This window comes from Oreochromis niloticus, linkage group LG23, assembly GCF_001858045.2.
Source record: "Oreochromis niloticus isolate F11D_XX linkage group LG23, O_niloticus_UMD_NMBU, whole genome shotgun sequence".
NCBI classification, from domain to species: domain Eukaryota; kingdom Metazoa; phylum Chordata; class Actinopteri; order Cichliformes; family Cichlidae; genus Oreochromis; species Oreochromis niloticus.
Genome location: NC_031986.2, coordinates 11,679,234 through 11,698,121, shown reverse-complemented (window position 1 = coordinate 11,698,121; position 18,888 = coordinate 11,679,234). Strand labels below are relative to the sequence as shown.

Here is an 18,888-nt window from a genome sequence, read left to right as displayed (position 1 = left end):
CCCGACAATGTGTGTGCTGTGAGTTCCATGGATGAACCCATCAACATAAGTGAGGTGAGAGGCTTCCTGGGCATGGTGAATCACCTAGGTAAGTTTCTTCCTCACCTGGCGTTAAAAACACCTAAGAGATCTGCTGAGGAAGTCCAACCTGTGGTCATGGGGCCACAGCAGCAGCAGGCTTTTGATGGCATCGAAAAAGAACTGACAACACCCCCAGGGCTTGCTCTGTATGACCCAAATGCTGAAATGTGCGTGTCAGGTGATTCATCTTCGTATGGCTTAGGAGCAGTGCTTCTCCAGCGGCGAGCTGATTTAGGGTGGAAACCAGTAGCATACGCTTCAAGAGCTCTCAGCGCGACAGAGCAGCGATATGCTCAGATTGAGAAAGAAGCACTTGCTTCAACATGGGCCTGTGAGAGGTTTGCAGAGTTCCTAATTGGGAAAACATTCCACATTGAAACAGACCACAAACCTCTAGTCTCCTTGCTTGGCTCCAAGGGCCTGGACGAGCTTCCACCTCGTATACAACGTCTACGCATGCGATTGATGAGGTTCTCTTATACCATATCTCATGTTGCTGGTAGAGACATTGCAACGGCAGATGTACTGTCCAGAGCTCCTGTACGTGACACAACTGAGGGTTTGCCGGAGGGAGAAATCAACTTGTATGTGGAGTCAATCATAGCAAGTGTGCCAGCCACAGAGCCACGACTCAGAGAAATCCAGACACATCAGGACAACGACAGCATTCTTAGCCAGCTGAAGAAGTTCTGTGTGGAAGGATGGCCAGATAAGTATTCCATTGAAAGGGTTTTCCATCCTTATCTGCCATTTTCAGGTGACCTCACAGTCCACAATGGTTTGCTTCTTCATGGGAACAGAATAGTGTTTCCCACATCACTCAGAGCAGACAATCTGTCTAAACTACATGAGGGACACCTAGGAATAACAAAATGCAGAGAGAGGGCTAAACAATCTGTTTGGTGGCTGGGCCTGAGCAGTGAGCTGATAAAAATGATTGAGAACTGTGACACTTGCTGTCGTGAGCGGACTAAACACAAAGAAACCATGCTACCTACCGAGTTCCCACAAAGACCATGGGCCATGGTGGGAACTGATCTGTTCCAGAATAAACAATACCTGGTCATTGTGGATTACTTTTCCAGATTCTTCGAAGTTGCCAAACTGACATCTACAACATCAGAGGCAGTGATCGAGCACTGTAAGTCAATCTTTGCACATCATGGCATACCAGAGCGGGTTCGCTCTGATAATGGACCTCAGTTTTCGTCTGATTCCTTCAAAAGGTTTGCACTGGAATGGGCTTTAGCCATGAGACATCCAGTCCCCAATTCCTCTTAGAGCAACGGGGAGGCCGAGAGGGCAGTCAGGACCATCAAAAGTCTTCTTAAGAAGTCGGGCGATCCCTGTCTCACCCTTATGGCATAACGGGCCATAGGGCTGCCACGATTAGTCGACTAGTCACGATTACGTCGACTATCAAAATCGTCGACGACTGATTTAATAGTCGACGCGTCGTTTGAAGCTTTGTAAGATCACAAAAGATGCAGGAATAAGTAGTAGGATTTAAGAGTGTAATAACGGACTGAAACAGAAGATGGCAGCACTGCATGTACAAGAGTGCCAGCTGCTGTTAAATCCCGAAGAAGAAGAAGTAGCTCTGTCCCAGAACTCATAGCGCAGCCCAGCTCAGTTTCCAACAATGGCGGCAGCTAGTTAGTTTTAATATTACTCTTATTATTCTTTCTGGGTCACAAAATAAACGTTTAACATATTTTCAGGCGAGAATGTAACTGTGTAAACCTCAAGTATCTGCTCAGTTTATCAAGACACCACATATTTTCAAAAGCGCTCCGACGTTTTCGGAGACGTCTGTTACCCACTAGCTCGATAGCTAGCCGGGGGCAAGGCTCGTGAGAACACCGGACTCCCGGCAAATCGTTTTCAAACCCACCTCCGTCTTTCGCTACTCAGGTTAAACATATAGAAGTCACTTAGATAACTTAAAAATGTTATTGTTTGGCTTTTTTTTTAGTATTTTATTTGTTCCTGAGTAAATCGGTTTGGCTGAGATTAAAGTTATAGTTTTTACACAGCTGAATAAACGTCAAGCAGACAACTGATTATCAGGAGTGTGAGATGCTCAAGAATATATACTCCAGTGTCCCGTTATATTTTAGATAGCAAGGAGTTTATTAAACTTCACCGAAACAATCTGCAAATTTCATTAAAATTTAATAAACTACCATCTTGTCTTTATTTTTAGTTAGCACATACCTTAAACACTTAAAGCTGTAAGCTAATGATAGTTATATAAGAGCAGATGCATGCTGGTGCAATAAGCTGTACGTTTTACGTCCAATGGATGCATGATCTGATTAGTCGACTAATCGCAAAAATAATCGGTGACTCGTTGACTATCAAAATAATCGTTTGTGGCAGCCCTAACGGGCCACTTCATTGGCAAATGGCTACAGCCGGACTGAACTTCTCATGGACAGGAGGATAAGGACAACTATTCCTGTCATCCCATCACAGCTAAATCCAAAAGGTACGGACACAGATAAGCTCAAAGCTATAGAACAAATGTACAGACAAAACACAAAGACAAAACTACAACCGCAGACACAGAGACCATGACATGCTACAGCTCAATCCTGGAGACAAAGTGTGGGTCTCAGACATGGATACTAGAGGGACCGTCGTGTCCAGGGCAGGCTGACTGAGGTCCTACATCATCGAGACAGCAAAGGGCACACTGAGAAGAAACGTTACCGTCTTACACGGACACCTGGGGCACCAGAGACTTCTATTGATCCACCAGAGGCTTCACCTGAGAACTCTGTTCCAGCTGCACAGATTGTATCAGTTCCAGACACTATCGCACAGGAGGCCAGCCAGCAGAATCCTGAAGCTGGGAGCCAAATCCCACACAGGTCTAGGAGGCCTCCAGCAGGAACTGAGTGAGCAGTGGGGCAGAATAATCCCCACACTCAGGCAGAGGGTTGGGTAGCCTACCCCATCCCTCATAGAGACAATGTGTAATAAAGTGAAAATGTTGCACTGTTTAAACATGGGGTTTGTACCTGCACCAAATAGTTCAGAAATGTGCACTTATGCTTAGTGTTCAGAGTTGTATACTATGAGAGTTTATTTGTTGGACATTCTGAGAAGTCTTGAGTTTTGAAACCAGTGGAGTACAGTAAGCAAGCTGTTATTTAGTACTTACCAGATAAAGCATAAGGCAATAGTATACTTTAAGAGGTGGGGTCTAATCTGTTTTGTTGGTTATATCCCAGCAGTACATCCTATTTAGTAGGGGGGGTGTAGTATCAGGTAAATGTCAAGAGGTAGGAACGTTTGTGCTGGGTTGTTTTGAGGGGAGGTGATGAAAAATAATAAAGGACACTCACTGGAGTATGACTTTTCACTATGACTTGACAATGAAAACTATGACGGGATGTGGGGTAGGTAGTACAGACAACGCAACAATGAACAAAGGGAGACGGAGGACTTAAATACACACATGAGGTGATCAGGAGAAGTGGAGACACATGAGGACACAGCTGACTCGAATGAAACATAATGACAACACAGGGGAGAGTAACACTGGACACACTGACATGAGACACAGACCTTCAAAGTAAAACAGGAAACATGACAGGCACAGACTAGACACTGAACTAAACCTAAGAACAAAACTCTTAACTAGAATAACACTGAAACTTAGGATTAAATGTTCAAAACAGGACAACTAAAGACTCAGAAAATAAACCATAATACAGGAAAAACACCAAAATACAAGAAACTGAAAATGCTGGGTCAACCTATTGCAGAGTGAGGTCACATGACACTCTTACCTTTTCAATATGAGCGTGAAGCAAACCACGTGTGTGCTTTTCTGCCTCCTGTGGTTTAAAATCTCGCATGATTTTGTGATATCGCGAGTCGATCTGCCTTTAACCTCCTAAGACCCAAACTCTTCCACGACATGCATTTTTAATTTCTCTTGGATATTTGGGCATATTGGGGCCCGATGAATGTAAAAACAAAGAATTTCCAGATTTTTTTTTTTTTTTTTACCTTTTTTTTGTTTTTAAGAAAAATGAGAGCCACAAATGAGGATATTCATTTAAAAATTTGATAGAACAGTAGCAGTATAATGTCCTCGTAAGTGGATATCAGGCCCATGTAGAGCAAAATTGAGTATTTTGGTCTAAATAACGCAAAATGTGATGTCCACATATGTGGACGGCAGGTCCTAGGAGGTTAAGGCAATTAACCACTCTTGTTAGATTGTATCATGTCATATCAACAAGAATAAATTGAAGAGGTGCTAAGTTGGTGAATTTCATGCAGATCGTATATTATTTTATTACCTTCACCTTAGAAACATAAATTTATTTTGTTTACATTTTTCAAAATCACTTTTTGAGTGTAGTTAAATTCCATGAAGTGACCTAGTCTGCAAAAAAATCAGCATCTCCCTTAAATGATTTGTACCTGTTGATTGATAATTCAACATATCTGCCATGGAAAAAGATGTTTAGAATTAGAAGATTTTTCTTTAAATTTTCCAAAGACATTTTATGAGGATAAGCAAAAAATTGCACTGCATTGGGGGGATTCCCATTCTCTCTAACATCCAGCACGATTTCTACCAGCTTCCACTGACTGAGACAGAGGTGAAGGATGGGCTTTTTGTCACTTCTCGAGCTTCCACTGATTCAAGACTGTAGCTTATAGGAAAAAACAAAACAAAACAAACAAACAAATAAGCAAAAAAACAGGAGAAGACAGGCCCCCAGACGAGCTCCTGCTCTGTAGGACGTAACAAAGCACTTTACCATACACAGATGAAATACACATTAATATAACCAAGCATGAGTGAGAGCATAGTGACATATGAAAACACTACTGAAGGAGAAAACATAATCAAAAATGCAAAACTTAAATAATAATGTAATTTTTTTTAATTACACATATTTTAGCATTTTAAATACACTGCTCAAAAATTATTTTGTTTTTAAATGAAAGATTATTTAATTTACAAAACAAAATAAACACTTCCTGATCAGAGTATAGCATCAAGTCAGTTAAACTGCTGGGATATTGCTCTGGACAGATCTATCTATCTAATTAAAATTAAATTGCAATGAATATCATTTTTGTGAGACACTGTCAGTGTGCTGTTATATAACTGAGGTATTTTTAAGGCCTGACTTGTGGCATTGATGCCCATTGCTTTACTGTCCTGTTGGATGTGTATGTGTGCTATCCCTTGTATCTGACATTTGATTGGGCATCACTGTGTTGCTATGGCATGATCCTGGTAGTTGTTGTTATTAAAACAATAACAATAACAAATTCAAACATTGCTGCATTCTTCTGTAACTGAGGATTCCAAACCTGCACTCAGTCTCCTCATTACACTGGTACTGAACAGACACAACATTGAAGCTCTTGCAAACTTTATTCACAAACTGCAACTATCTGACACAAATCTGCGACTGACAGCAAGCAGAAACTTCAAACAAGTCCCTGAAGTAAGGACTGAAAGATTTACTTTTAAACAATAATGATTAAGACCTTTTTCGTAAGGTTTCTTTTACCTTGATTGCCAGCTGTTACTGTTTTTATCTTCATTTCTTTCATATTTGTCCACCTAAACAATGCTTTAATGATACAGTTTGAGAAGTTTGATAGTAATTTATCAAACTGACTTGAAAATGTATGACAACTGTCCTGTAATGTTACACAGAGAAACCAAATCCTGCGTCTTTGCCGTGACAGACGCCTAAAATGGCTCGAGCTGTGGTAAGTTACCCTTCACTGTGTCTGTTTCTAAACATTAAATTGTGTGAATTTTTAAAGAATAATCCAACAACAACAATAATAATATGTAACAGAGCAAAACGTCAGATGACTTGAATGTTCCTCTGCAACACAAGATCCCTTTGGCTCAAAGTCTGCTTCCTCCACAGACAAAGGAGAAGCACCCAGACTCATCCAACGAAGACCGCTGTGCTCTGGAGAGTGAATTTCCCTCTTACATGTTTAGACCGATCAGCGCACCTGCATGTGAGGTCCCAAGTCCTCCACCTGCTGATGCCTGGTTTCAGTCAAAGGACACTGACAAGGTCATGCATCCAGACTTTAAAAATGATCGTTCATCCCTGGATGACGAAGTGGCCTTTTTTATGTGTCCCAGTGATGTTCCTCTGCCTGTGAGACCTCCACCCATTGCAGAGTTACGTCTCTGTAGAAAACGCCGATATACAAGCGTTTTTTCTGTGGATGATGAAGAGGAACATTTAAAGCCTAAACGCATGAGGCTGATGAGTTGGGATGTTCCACTGTCTTCAAGTCCTCCACCTGCTGATGCCTGGTTTCAGTCAAAGGACACTGACAAGGTCATGCATCCAGACTTTAAAAATGATCGTTCATCCCTGGATGACGAAGTGGCCTTTTTTATGTGTCCCAGTGATGTTCCTCTGCCTCCCAGACCTCCACCCACTGCAGAGTTACGTCTCTGTAGAAAACGCCGATATACAAGCGTTTTTTCTGTGGATGATGAAGAGGAACATTTAAAGCCTAAACGCATGAGGCTGATGAGTTGGGATGTTCCACTGTCTTCAAGTCCTCCACCTGCTGATGCCTGGTTTCAGTCAAAGGACACTGACAAGGTCATGCATCCAGACTTTAAAAATGATTGTTCATCCTTGGATGACGAAGTGGCCTTTTTCATGTGTCCCAGTGATGTTCCTCTGCCTGTGAGACCTCCACCCGTTGCAGAGTTACGTCTCTGTAGAAAGCGCACATATTCAAGCGTTTTTCCTGTTAATGATGAAGAGGAACATTTAAAGCCTAAACGCATGAGGCTGATGATCAGTGATGTCTCCACTGTCTCCAAGTCCTCCACCTGCTGAAAACAACTATGTTTGCTTTCCTTGTCCTGAAGATAAGAGGTCTGATTTGATGCCTCAGCTGATTTTCCTTGTGTTGATGATTAAATGTGTTTGTAGGAATAAATAAATTTTTGAGCAAATACATGTTGAGATGATTTGGTTGCTTATGAGTGTTATAATTATGCAAACAGCATTATTAGTGATGAACTTAACTTTTCTACACATTTCCTCCATGAGCTATTTTGATGTCTATTTTGAAGATCCACTCACATTATTATTAAATATGCATATTCTCAGTAGAGTATACAGTCACATTTGAAGGAGGAATAAATTAAATTGTACCAGATACTCATTAACACGTCACCTCAACATAAACCACTTAAATAAAGCAGGCATTAGTGGAGTGCACAGATGGGAAAAATGGCTATATACACTCAAAAAATAACTATTTAAATGAACATTAAAAAATCATGGAAAGAATTTCCACATGATTAAATTGCTTTATTTTAGCATCATGCAATTCTGTTATTCCAAGTTAATGAACCCAAGTTGGACCAACTTGATTAATGATAGATGAATCAACTTATTTACTGCATTTGAATCCAATATAATTTATATAATTTAAAAGTTTTTATCCAACTTAAAGGGTTTTGTTCCAACTCAACTCAGCAGGTTTTCTCCAACTAATTTGCTAAATTTGGTTCCAACTTAAGTTAACTGAGTTGAACCAACTCATACAAATTACGTTAGTCGAACAAGTGTTTAATGTTAATAGAAAGCCATTTAATAACGTGGAAATTCTTTCCATGATTATTTTAAGTTCATTTAAAGAGTAATTTTTGGGAATGTTTAACAAAGTCTAGAGTCTGGTTAACATGCATACACTACTACTAAATCTAAAACTTAAATAAAAATGTGTCATACACTGAAAAAAAGGGATTGGCCAACTCTTGGATTTACGTAAGCATCTTGCGTGTATTTAACATAAGTGCCTCATGCTTTAAAGTTAACTGTAACTATATAGTGTAGAAACTACATGATATGCAGAGAGGCTAGATTAAATTGTTCATATCATGTTCGAGTGAAGTAAGTCAATAACTTTCAGTCTCATACGCTTTGGATCGTGGTTTCAGGAAGGCATCCATCTCAGTCAAATCGAGCAAATTGGGTGGTTGTTACATTAAAAAAGTCTAACTTGTAATGTAAACACAATAATATCATGTTTCTATAAACGTAATTAAATCATGAAGGATCTGTATGAAATCCAACAACTTAATTTGTTCTTGTTGAGATGACATGATACAATCTAGTAAGAATGGTTAGTTGCTGAACTCATGAAATTCACAAGATCGCACGAGATGTCAAACTGCAGGAAAATCACTGGAGTTATAAGAGGCAGACAACTACACACACACACCATGTGTACGCTATTGCTATTTATTGTGGTTTAACCTGTCAAGGACAAAAACGTACAAAAAAATTCTGCATCAAGCCTTGAAATCATAGCTTTCCTACTTTTGTTAAGTCTGGATTGTTGGCATTGTGGTTAGTGCTGTTGCTTCACAGTAAGAAGATCGTGGGTTCAAATCCACAGTCTGGCTAGTTTGCACTGGTTTCTCTCTGGGTATTCTGGTTTCTTCCCACAGTTAAAAGTCATGCAGTTGTTAGAGTTAGGTTAATTGGTGATTCTAAATTACCTGTCAATGTAAGTGCAAATGGTTGTTTGTGATAGACTTATGAGTTGTCCAGGGTGTACCCTGCCTTATAACCTATCACTTCAGGGTTATTTCCCAGCCCCCCTGCAACCGGGATAAAGATAGGAGGGAGTTGTTGTATATCCATTCAATTTTTATGGTAACCAGGATCTAGACTTTGTTGAACATTATATAATATGAAGAGAACATGTAGTATTTAAGTGACCAAGTAGTATTGGGGTAAAAGTTATTGAATAGTGTTGAAATAAAATGACAAAATTGTAAAGGATTAAAATATTCCAAGAGTTCAACTTACTTCATCTAAACATGTTTCAATCGCGTTTTATGAACACAAAATGCACAGGTTTACTGAATATGAAAAAGTTGTGTTGATTGAACTCAATTGTTTAAGTTTCTGCCAAAGCAAAAAATTTGTGTGCAACCGATGTCCACTATTGAATCAAGTAAATCCAACATGGCCTTTTTTTCAGTGTACAGATGTTTTTTTTTCTCCAGTTTATTGGATTTATAACAAATTTCACATAAGGTGTGAAACAAACATAAAATGCAAGTGCAAGTTACATCATAGATAAATGATAGTGGACATAGTGGTAACTTAACCTGTTAAAACCATTTGTTAACCACAATGAATGGCTGAATCAGGTGATTTTCTGATTATTCAAAAATCATTGGGGAAGCTGCATGTAATTAGTGTGAGAAAAAAGGACATTTTGCCAGGATGTGCAGAAATAAAAAACTGTGTGATGTCAATGTTGCAACAGTTTCAGAGAACGGCGATACAGATGATGAGGTCGCTTTCTTGGGTTCCCTCTCTGTGGAAACCAAAGAGAGTCCACGGGTAACAGAGATACATGTGGACAAATGTAACACACTCTTTAAAATCGACACCGGAGCAGATGTCACAGCAGTCCCAGAGACTTTCTACGCACAGCATCAGTTGGGGAGATTGGATAAGTCTAAGAGGGCTCTGCAGGGCCCAGGAGGAACACGTCTGAAGGTAAAAGGCATGTTCACAGCCACTCTCAGCAAGAACAACCACAAAACCAAAGAAGACATTTACGTCGTACAGGGTTTATGCACACCGCTGCTGAGCGGGCATGCTGCAGTGGCACTACAACTGGTTGACAGAGTGATTCATATTTGCTTAGACTCCATTGATGCTGTCAAACAAGAATTCCCAAAGCTTTTCAGCGGACTAGGAAAAATGGAAGGGGAGTACAATACTGTTCTGAAACCAGGGGCACAGCCGTTTTCCCTCTGGACCCCTTGGCAAATCTCTCTTCCACTCTTACCAAAGGTTAAAGAGGAGCTGGACTGTATGGAGCAGCAGGGTGTCATTTCCAAGGTGGAGGAGCCCACTGATTGGTGCGCGCCTATGGTGGTGGTTCCTAAGCGCACAGGCAAGGTGAGAATATGTAGCGATCTCATGGAACTAAACAAATATGTCATGAGAGAGAAACATCCACTCCCTTCAGTAGAACACACACTAGGACAGCCTGCAGGAGCAAAAGTGTTTTCAAAGCTGGATGCCAATGCAGGATTTTGGCAGATTCCCCCATCCAGGGCTTCCTCTTTGCTCACGACCTTTATTACACCTTTTGGTCGGTATTGTTATAATCGTCTGTGCTTCTCATCAGCCCCAGAACACTTCCAGAAACGATGGCACGCATTCTTGAGGGCTTCGAAGGAGTTCTCTGCCAGATGGATGATGTGCTCATCTGGGGGACGTCACAAGCAGAGCATGATGAGAGACATTGAAAAGCACTGGTTCGACTGCAGGAGGCTGGAGTAACATTGAACGACAAGTGTGAGATCTCCAAGAACAGGATAAAGTTCCTGGGGCAGGTCAGTGAGGCATCGGGGGTTAGCGCAGATCCCGACAAGGTGTGTGCTGTGAGTTCCATGGATGAGCCCAGCAACATAAGTGAGGTGAGAGGCTTCCTGGGCATGGTGAATCACCTAGGTAAGTTTCTTCCTCACCTGGCGTTAAAAACACCTAAGAGATCTGCTGAGGAAGTCCAACCTGTGGTCATGGGGGCCACAGCAGCAGCAGGCTTTTAATGGCATCGAAAAAGAACTGACAACACCCCCAGGGCTTGCTCTGTATGACCCAAATGCTGAAATGTGCGTGTCAGGTGATTCATCTTCGTATGGCTTAGGAGCAGTGCTTCTCCAGCGGCGAGCTGATTTAGGGTGGAAACCAGTAGCATACGCTTCAAGAGCTCTCAGCGCGACAGAGCAGCGATATGCTCAGATTGAGAAAGAAGCACTTGCTTCAACATGGGCCTGTGAGAGGTTTGCAGAGTTCCTAATTGGGAAAACATTCCACATTGAAACAGACCACAAACCTCTAGTCTCCTTGCTTGGCTCCAAGGGCCTGGACGAGCTTCCACCTCGTATACAAGGTCTACGCATGCGATTGATGAGGTTCTCTTATACCATATCTCATGTTGCTGGTAGAGACATTGCAACGGCAGATGTACTGTCCAGAGCTCCTGTACGTGACACAACTGAGGGTTTGCCGGAGAGAGAAATCAACTTGTATGTGGAGTCAATCATAGCAAGTGTGCCAGCCACAGAGCCACGACTCAGAGAAATCCAGACACATCAGGACAACGACAGCATTCTTAGCCAGCTGAAGAAGTTCTGTGTGGAAGGATGGCCAGATAAGTATTCCATTGAAAGGGTTTTCCATCCTTATCTGCCATTTTCAGGTGACCTCACAGTCCACAATGGTTTGTTTCTTCATGGGAACAGAATAGTGTTTTCCACATCACTCAGAGCAGACAATCTGTCTAAACTACATGAGGGACACCTAGGAATAACAAAATGCAGAGAGAGGGCTAAACAATCTGTTTGGTGGCTGGGCCTGAGCAGTGAGCTGATAAAAATGATTGAGAACTGTGACACTTGCTGCCGTGAGCGGACTAAACACAAAGAAACCATGCTACCTACCGAGTTCCCACAAAGACCATGGGCCATGGTGGGAACTGATCTGTTCCAGACAGAGAATAAACAATACCTGGTCATTGTGGATTACTTTTCCAGATTCTTCGAAGTTGCCAAACTGACATCTACAACATCAGAGGCAGTGATCGAGCACTGTAAGGCAATCTTTGCACATCATGGCATACCAGAGCGGGTTCGCTCTGATAATGGACCTCAGTTTTCATCTGATTCCTTCAAAAGGTTTGCACTGGAATGGGCTTTAGCCAGGAGACATCCAGTCCCCACTTCCCCTTAGAGCAACGGGGAGGCCGAGAGGGCAGTCAGGACCATCAAAAGTCTTTAAGAAGTCAGGCGATCCCTGTCTCACCCTTATGGCATACCGGGCCACTTCATTGGTACATGGCTACAGCTCGACTGAGCTTCTTATGCGTAGGAGGATAAGGACAACTATTCCTGTCATCCCATCACAGCTAAATCCAAGAGGTACGGACACAGATAGGCTCAAAGCTATAGAACACACGTACAGACAAAACACAAAGACAAAACTACAACCGCAGACACAGAGACCATGACATGCTACAGCTCAATCCTGGAGACAAAGTGTGGGTCTCAGACATGGATACTAGAGGGACAGTCGTGTCCAGGACAGGCTGACTGAGGTCCTACATCATCGAGACAGCAAAGGGCACACTGAGAAGAAACGTTACCATCTTACACGGACACCTGGGGCACCAGAGACTTCTATTGATCCACCAGAGGCTTCACCTGAGAACTCTGTTCCAGCTGCACAGATTGTATCAGTTCCAGACACTATCGCACAGGAGGCCAGCCAGCAGAATCCTGAAGCTGGGAGCCAAATCCCACCCAGGTCTAGGAGGCCTCCAGCAGGAACTGAGTGAGCAGTGGGGCAGAATAATCCCCACACTCAGGCAGAGGGTTGGGTAGCCTACCCCATCCCTCATAGAGACAATGTGTAATAAAGTGAAAATGTTGCACTGTTTAAACATGGGGTTTGTACCTGCACCAAATAGTTCAGAAATGCGCACTTATGCTTAGTGTTCAGAGTTGTATACTATGAGAGTTTATTTGTTGGACATTCTGAGAAGTCTTGATTTTTGAAACCAGTGGAGTACAGTAAGCAAGCTGTTATTTAGTACTTACCAGATAAAGCATAAGGCAATAGTATACTTTAAGAGGTTGTGGTGTAATCTGTTTCAGTATAACCTGTTTTATTGTGAAAGGGGGTTGTGAAACAGGAAGTAAACAATAAAGGTCGGAGTTTGAGGCTCTACAAAGTGTCGCTTGAATCCTTGCCTAAAACCACGACATGGTGTCAGAAGTGGGATGGTAGTAAGAGCCTTGTCATCGGGGAGTGACAGCAAGCGGCTTTGGGAGCGGTAAAGAGTGTTTCTCCAGACGAGAAGATGTTGGACGAAGAAGCGGGAGCTAGCGCAACAGCTACACAGCCTTGCACGTCACCGCCCCACCAGCAAGCTAACGGCGGCTACAATGCTAATGCCAACTTACCTCCGAATGCCACATTCACCATCCAGCCTCCCGAACAGTTTGATTTCTCAAAGCCACAGCAATGTTTGAAAGATTTCGACTTGCAAGCAACCTGCACCTTAGCTCAGAGGCTAACCAGGTAAATGGTAAATGGCCTGTATTTATATAGCGCTTTAATAGTCCCTAAGGACCCCAAAGCGCTTTACACATTCAGTCATCCACCCATTCACACACACATTCACACACTGGTGATGGCAAGCTACGTTGTAGCCACAGCCACCCTGGGGCGCACTGACAGAGGCGAGGCTGCCGGACACTGGCGCCACCGGGCCCTCTGACCACCACCAGTAGGCAACGGGTGAAGTGTCTTGCCCAAGGACACAACGACCGAGACTGTCCAAGCCGGGGCTCGAACCAGCAACCTTCCGATTACAAGGCGAACTCCCAACTCTTGAGCCACACACTCATCTACTGCATGGGGGATGAAGCAGATGATATCCTCCGAGGGCAAGCTTTATCGGACAGACAAAGGCAGCAGTACCAAGCAGTAAGGGACACTTTGGATACGTACTTTGTTCCCAGGAAAAACATTATCTATGAGAGAGCCCGCTTTAATCAAAGAACACAGCAAGCTAATGAGACTGTTGACTCGTTTGTCACCGCACTTTATGCTTTAGCTGAAAACTGCAGTTATGGTGCACTGCACGATGAGTTAATAAGAGATCGCCTCGTCGTGGGTCTGAGGGACATCAGCTTAGGGGAGAGACTTCAAATGGACAAAGATTTGATGTTGGAGAAAGCAGTTAATCAGGCCTGGCAGTCTGAAGTCATCAAAAAACAACAGACAGACATCAGAGGGGAAAATAAGATGGAAATAGATGCTGTGACAGCGAAACACAGGGAACAAAAGCATTCAACATTCAAGCCCTGAAGAGAACATAAATGCACAACAAAGGACAAAACACCAAATGGGAGATCATGCTACAGGTGTGGGAAAACCCCTGCGCATGGTAAAGGACAATGCCCAGCAAAAGATGCAACATGTCACTCATATGGTAAAAGAGGACACTTCAGTAAAGTGTGTAAATCTGTTAAATCGGTGCATGTGATAGAAACAGAGAAAAGTGATGATACACCCGTGTTCCTTGGTTCTGTAGATGCAGGTTCAGATCCTTGGTATGCAGACCTTACTATCAGAAACCACAAAGTTAGATTTAAGATAGACACAGGAGCTGACGTCTCTGTTATCCCAGCCCAGATGTATTACTGCATAAACCAAAATGAGGCAGAGTTATGTAAACCAGATAGACCATTGTTTGGTCCAGGTGGTACTCCACTTGATGTGTTGGGTATGAGCAGAGAAACAATTTGCAAAGGTGAACAGGAAATACAGGAAAATGTGTACATTATCAAAGATTTGCACATAGCACTGTTAAGCAGGCCAGCAAGTGTCAAGCTGAACCTTGTGTGTAGAGCTGACAGTATTGACATGAATGTGTTGAACGAGAACTACCCAAAGCTGTGTCAGGGATTAGGTTTAATGCAACAACCTTATACGATTAAGTTGAAACCCAATGCTGTGCCTTTTTCCCTGGCCACACCAAGATGGGTCCCCATCCCTTTGTTAGGAAAGGTGAAATGGGAACTGGAAAGAATGGAGTCCATGGGAGTAATCAGCAGAGTTGAAGAACCAACAGAATGGTGTGCAGGTATGGTCCCAGTGCCAACAAAAAATGACTCTGTGCGTATTTGTGTTGACCTCACTCACCTCAATGAAGCAGTGTGAGGGGAGAAAAGTATATCTTGCCTTCGGTTGAACAGACACTTGGATCCTTGGCGGGAGCAAAAGTCTTCAGTAAGTTAGACGCAAACAGAGGCTTCTGGCAGGTTCCATTGTCACCAGAGTCAGCACACTACACAACATTCATTACACCCTTTGGGCGCTTCCACTTTAACAGACTTCCCTTTGGAATAGCGTCAGCCCCAGAACATTTTCAGCGTAGAATGTCAGTGATCCTTAATGGGCTGCCAGGTGTGGTTTGTCACATGGATGACATCCTCATTTGGGGACAGGATCAGCAGGAGCACAACGCCAGGCTGCACACAGTGCTCAATAAACTGCAAGAGGCCGGTGTCACACTAAACCTGGAGAAATGTGACCTGAGCAAACAGGAAGTGAAGTTCCTCGGACACGTTTTGTCTGCGGAGGGAGTACAGCCAGACCCAGACAAAATTAGAGCGGTCGCAGAAATGAAAGAGCCGTCAAACGTCAGTGAAGTGCGCAGCTTTCTCGGGATGGTTAACCAATTAGGCAAATTCATCCCAGGACTGGCCGAAAAAGACAAGCCCCTAAGAGACCTGCTCTCGAAGAAAAATCAGTGGGTTTGGAGCTGCGCACAGCCAAAAGCATTCAATCAGCTGAAAGGCGATCTGACGTCAACTCCCATTCTTGCACTCTATGACCCAAACAAAGAGTTAAAACTGTCTGCAGATGCTTCCTCCTATGGACTGGGAGCAGTCCTATTTCAAAAAGAGGGAGAGCAATGGAGACCTGTTGCATATGCGTCTCGTTCTTTAACGGAAACAGAACAGAGGTATGCACAGGTGGAGAAGGAGGCGCTTGGACTAACGTGGGGTTGTGAAAGATTCAAAGATTTTCTCATCGGGAGATGCTTCTCCTTAGAGACTGACCACAAGCTACTCGTCAGCCTGCTAGGACAGCAAGCTCTAACCGAGCTTCCACCCAGAATCCAACGGTTCCGCCTAAGGCTCATGAGGTACAGTTACACCATTTCACACACTCCAGGCAAAGCATTCCTCACAGCAGATGCACTGTCACGTGCACCCGTTAACGCATACCTGCTACCTTGACATACATCACACAGTTAAAGGAACAGCTTAAAACCGACAGCATATGCTCAGATGTCATGGCTTTTTGTCAGAGCAGCTGGCCAGAGTACAGCCATCTCACAGGCCCAATTAAAGCATATTGGCCACACAGAGACACCTTAACGGTACACGACAACCTGCTACTGAAAGGCACCAGACTAGTGATCCATACTGCTATGCGCCACTCTGTCCTCATTGCCCTACACGAGGGACATCAGGGAATGTCTAGATGCAGAGAGAGAGCCAGGGAGACAGTATGGTGGCCTGGTCTGAGTGGGCAAATAAATGAACTTGTGAAAAACTGCACCATATGCATCAAAGAGCGTACCAACCCAGTGGAACCTTTAATGCCAAGCCAACTACCTGAGAGACCATGGCAAAAAGTTGGAGCAGACCTTTTTACGTTTAACAACAGCAACTATGTGCTTCTGGTGGACTACTACTCTAAATTTGTGGAAATAGCCAAACTTACTCCCACAAGATCGGATGATGTTATAGTGCATCTAAAATCAATCTTTTCCAGATATGGGATTCCAGAGCTTCTCTACGGTGACAATGGACCTCAGTTTTCAAGCCAACAGTTCAAAGACTTCGCAGCAGCTTATGGGTTCATGCATGTAACAAGCAGTCCAAGATTTGCACAAAGCAATGGTGAGACTGAGCGTCATGTCCAAACTGTGAAAAGTCTATTAAAGAAAGCAAAAGACCCATATCTTGCACTTCTAGCTTACAGAGCAGCCCCATTGGCTAATGGATATAGCCCAGCGCAACTACTAATGGGACGAAGACTGCACACGCCAGTTCCCCAGCTTCCTTCTTTGCTCAATCCCAGCCTGCCCAACAAGGCTACAGTGTTGACAAAAGCGAGAGAGAGAGTGATGAAGGACAGTGTTGCGTACAACAGGAGACATCGTGTGACAGAACTTCCTCCACTCTCACCGGGACAACCAGTGTGGATTACAGACACTAGGCGTGAAGGGACTGTCATCTCCTCTCACTCCACACCCCACTCATACATTGTAGAGACCCCTTCAGGAGCCATCAGGAGAAATAGGCATCACCTCCTTAAATGAAAGATTATTTAATTTACAAAACAAAATAAACACTTCCTGATCAGAGTATAGCATCAAGTCAGTTAAACTGCTGGGATATTGCTCTGGACAGATCTATCTATCTAATTAAAATTAAATTGAAATGAATATCATTTTTGTGAGACACTGTCAGTGTGCTGTTATATAACTGAGGTATTTTTAAGGCCTGACTTGTGGCATTGATGCCCATTGCTTTACTGTCCTGTTGGATGTGTATGTGTGCTATCCCTTGTATCTGACATTTGATTGGGCATCACTGTGTTGCTATGGCATGATCCTGGTAGTTGTTGTTATTAAAACAATAACAAATTCAAATTCAAACATTGCTGTTGAGGATTTTCCTGCATTCTTCTGTAACTGAGGATTCCAAACCTGCACTCAGTCTCCTCATTACACTGGTACTGAACAGACACAACATTGAAGCTCTTGCAAACTTTATTCACAAACTGCAACTATCTGACACAAATCTGCGACTGACAGCAAGCACAGAAACTTCAAACAAGTCCCTGAAGTAAGGACTGAAAGATTTACTTTGAAACAATAATGATTAAGACCTTTTTCGTAAGGTTTCTTTTACCTTGATTGCCAGCTGTTACTGTTTTTATCTTCATTTCTTTCATATTTGTCCACCTAAACAATGCTTTAATGATACAGTTTGAGAAGTTATCAAACTGACTTGAAAATGTATGACAACTGTCCTGTAATGTTACACAGAGAAACCAAATCCTGCGTCTTTGCCTTGACAGACGCCTAAAATGGCTCGAGCTGTGGTAAGTTACCCTTCACTGTGTCTGTTTCTAAACATTAAATTGTGTGAATTTTTAAAGAAAAATCCAACAACAACAATAATAATATGTAACAGAGCAAAACGTCAGATGACTTGAATGTTCCTCTGCAACACAAGATCCCTTTGGCTCAAAGTCTGCCTCCTCCACAGACAAAGGAGAAGCACCCAGACTCATCCAACGAAGACCGCTGTGCTCTGGAGAGTGAATTTCCCTCTTACATGTTTAGACCTATCAGCGCACCTGCATGTGAGGTCCCAAGTCCTCCACCTGCTGATGCCTGGTTTCAGTCAAAGGACACTGACAAGGTCATGCATCCAGACTTTAAATATGATTGTTCATCCCTGGATGACGAAGTGGCCTTTTTCATGTGTCCCAGTGATGTTCCTCTGCCTCCCAGACCTCCACCCACTGCAGAGTTACGTCTCTGTAGAAAACGCCGATATTCAAGCATTTTTTCTGTGGATGATGAAGAGGAACATTTAAAGCCTAAACGCATGAGGCTGATGACTTGGGATGTTCCACTGTCTTCAAGTCCTCCACCTGCTGATGCCTGGTTTCAGTCAAAGGACACTGACAAGGTCATGCATCCAGACTTTAAAAATGATTGTTCATCCTTGGATGACGAAGTGGCCTTTTTCATGTGTCCCAGTGATGTTCCTCTGCCTGTGAGACCTCCACCCATTGCAGAGTTACGTCTCTGTAGAAAGCGCACATATTCAAGCGTTTTTCCTGTTAATGATGAAGAGGAACATTTAAAGCCTAAACGCATGAGGCTGATGATCAGTGATGTCTCCACTGTCTCCAAGTCCTCCACCTGCTGAAAACAACTATGTTTGCTTTCCTTGTCCTGAAGATAAGAGGTCTGATTTGATGCCTCAGCTGATTTTCCTTGTGTTGATGATTAAATGTGTTTGTAGTAATAAATAAATTTTTGAGCAAATACATGTTGAGATGATTTGGTTGCTTATGAGTGTTATAATTATGCAAACAGCATTATTAGTGATGAACTTAACTTTTCTAC

The 18,888-nt window shown here is 42.9% G+C and overlaps 1 protein-coding gene and 1 long non-coding RNA gene across 3 annotated transcripts; both read left to right on the top strand.

The window, feature by feature from the left end:
• Nucleotides 1-5,200: 5,200 nt before the first annotated feature.
• Nucleotides 5,201-6,958, top strand: LOC109196805 (uncharacterized). Of its 2 annotated transcripts, XM_025902665.1 has the most exons (3): nt 5,201-5,567; nt 5,783-5,838; nt 6,006-6,958. In XM_025902665.1, the coding sequence occupies exons 2-3, from the start codon at nt 5,824-5,826 to the stop codon at nt 6,948-6,950; spliced, it is 960 nt and encodes a 319-aa protein (XP_025758450.1). In that variant the 5' UTR covers nt 5,201-5,567; nt 5,783-5,823; the 3' UTR covers nt 6,951-6,958. The 2 variants fall into 2 exon arrangements, with proteins under 2 accessions (XP_025758450.1, XP_019206773.1); XM_019351228.2 differs by having other exon boundaries at nt 5,201-5,838.
• Nucleotides 6,959-17,442: 10,484 nt separating this feature from the next.
• LOC112843723 (uncharacterized) lies at nt 17,443-18,134 on the top strand. Its single transcript, XR_003216192.1, has 3 exons — nt 17,443-17,590; nt 17,794-17,849; nt 18,017-18,134. It is a non-coding gene; the product is annotated as an uncharacterized LOC112843723 (long non-coding RNA).
• The last annotated feature ends 754 nt before the right edge of the window (nt 18,135-18,888 follow it).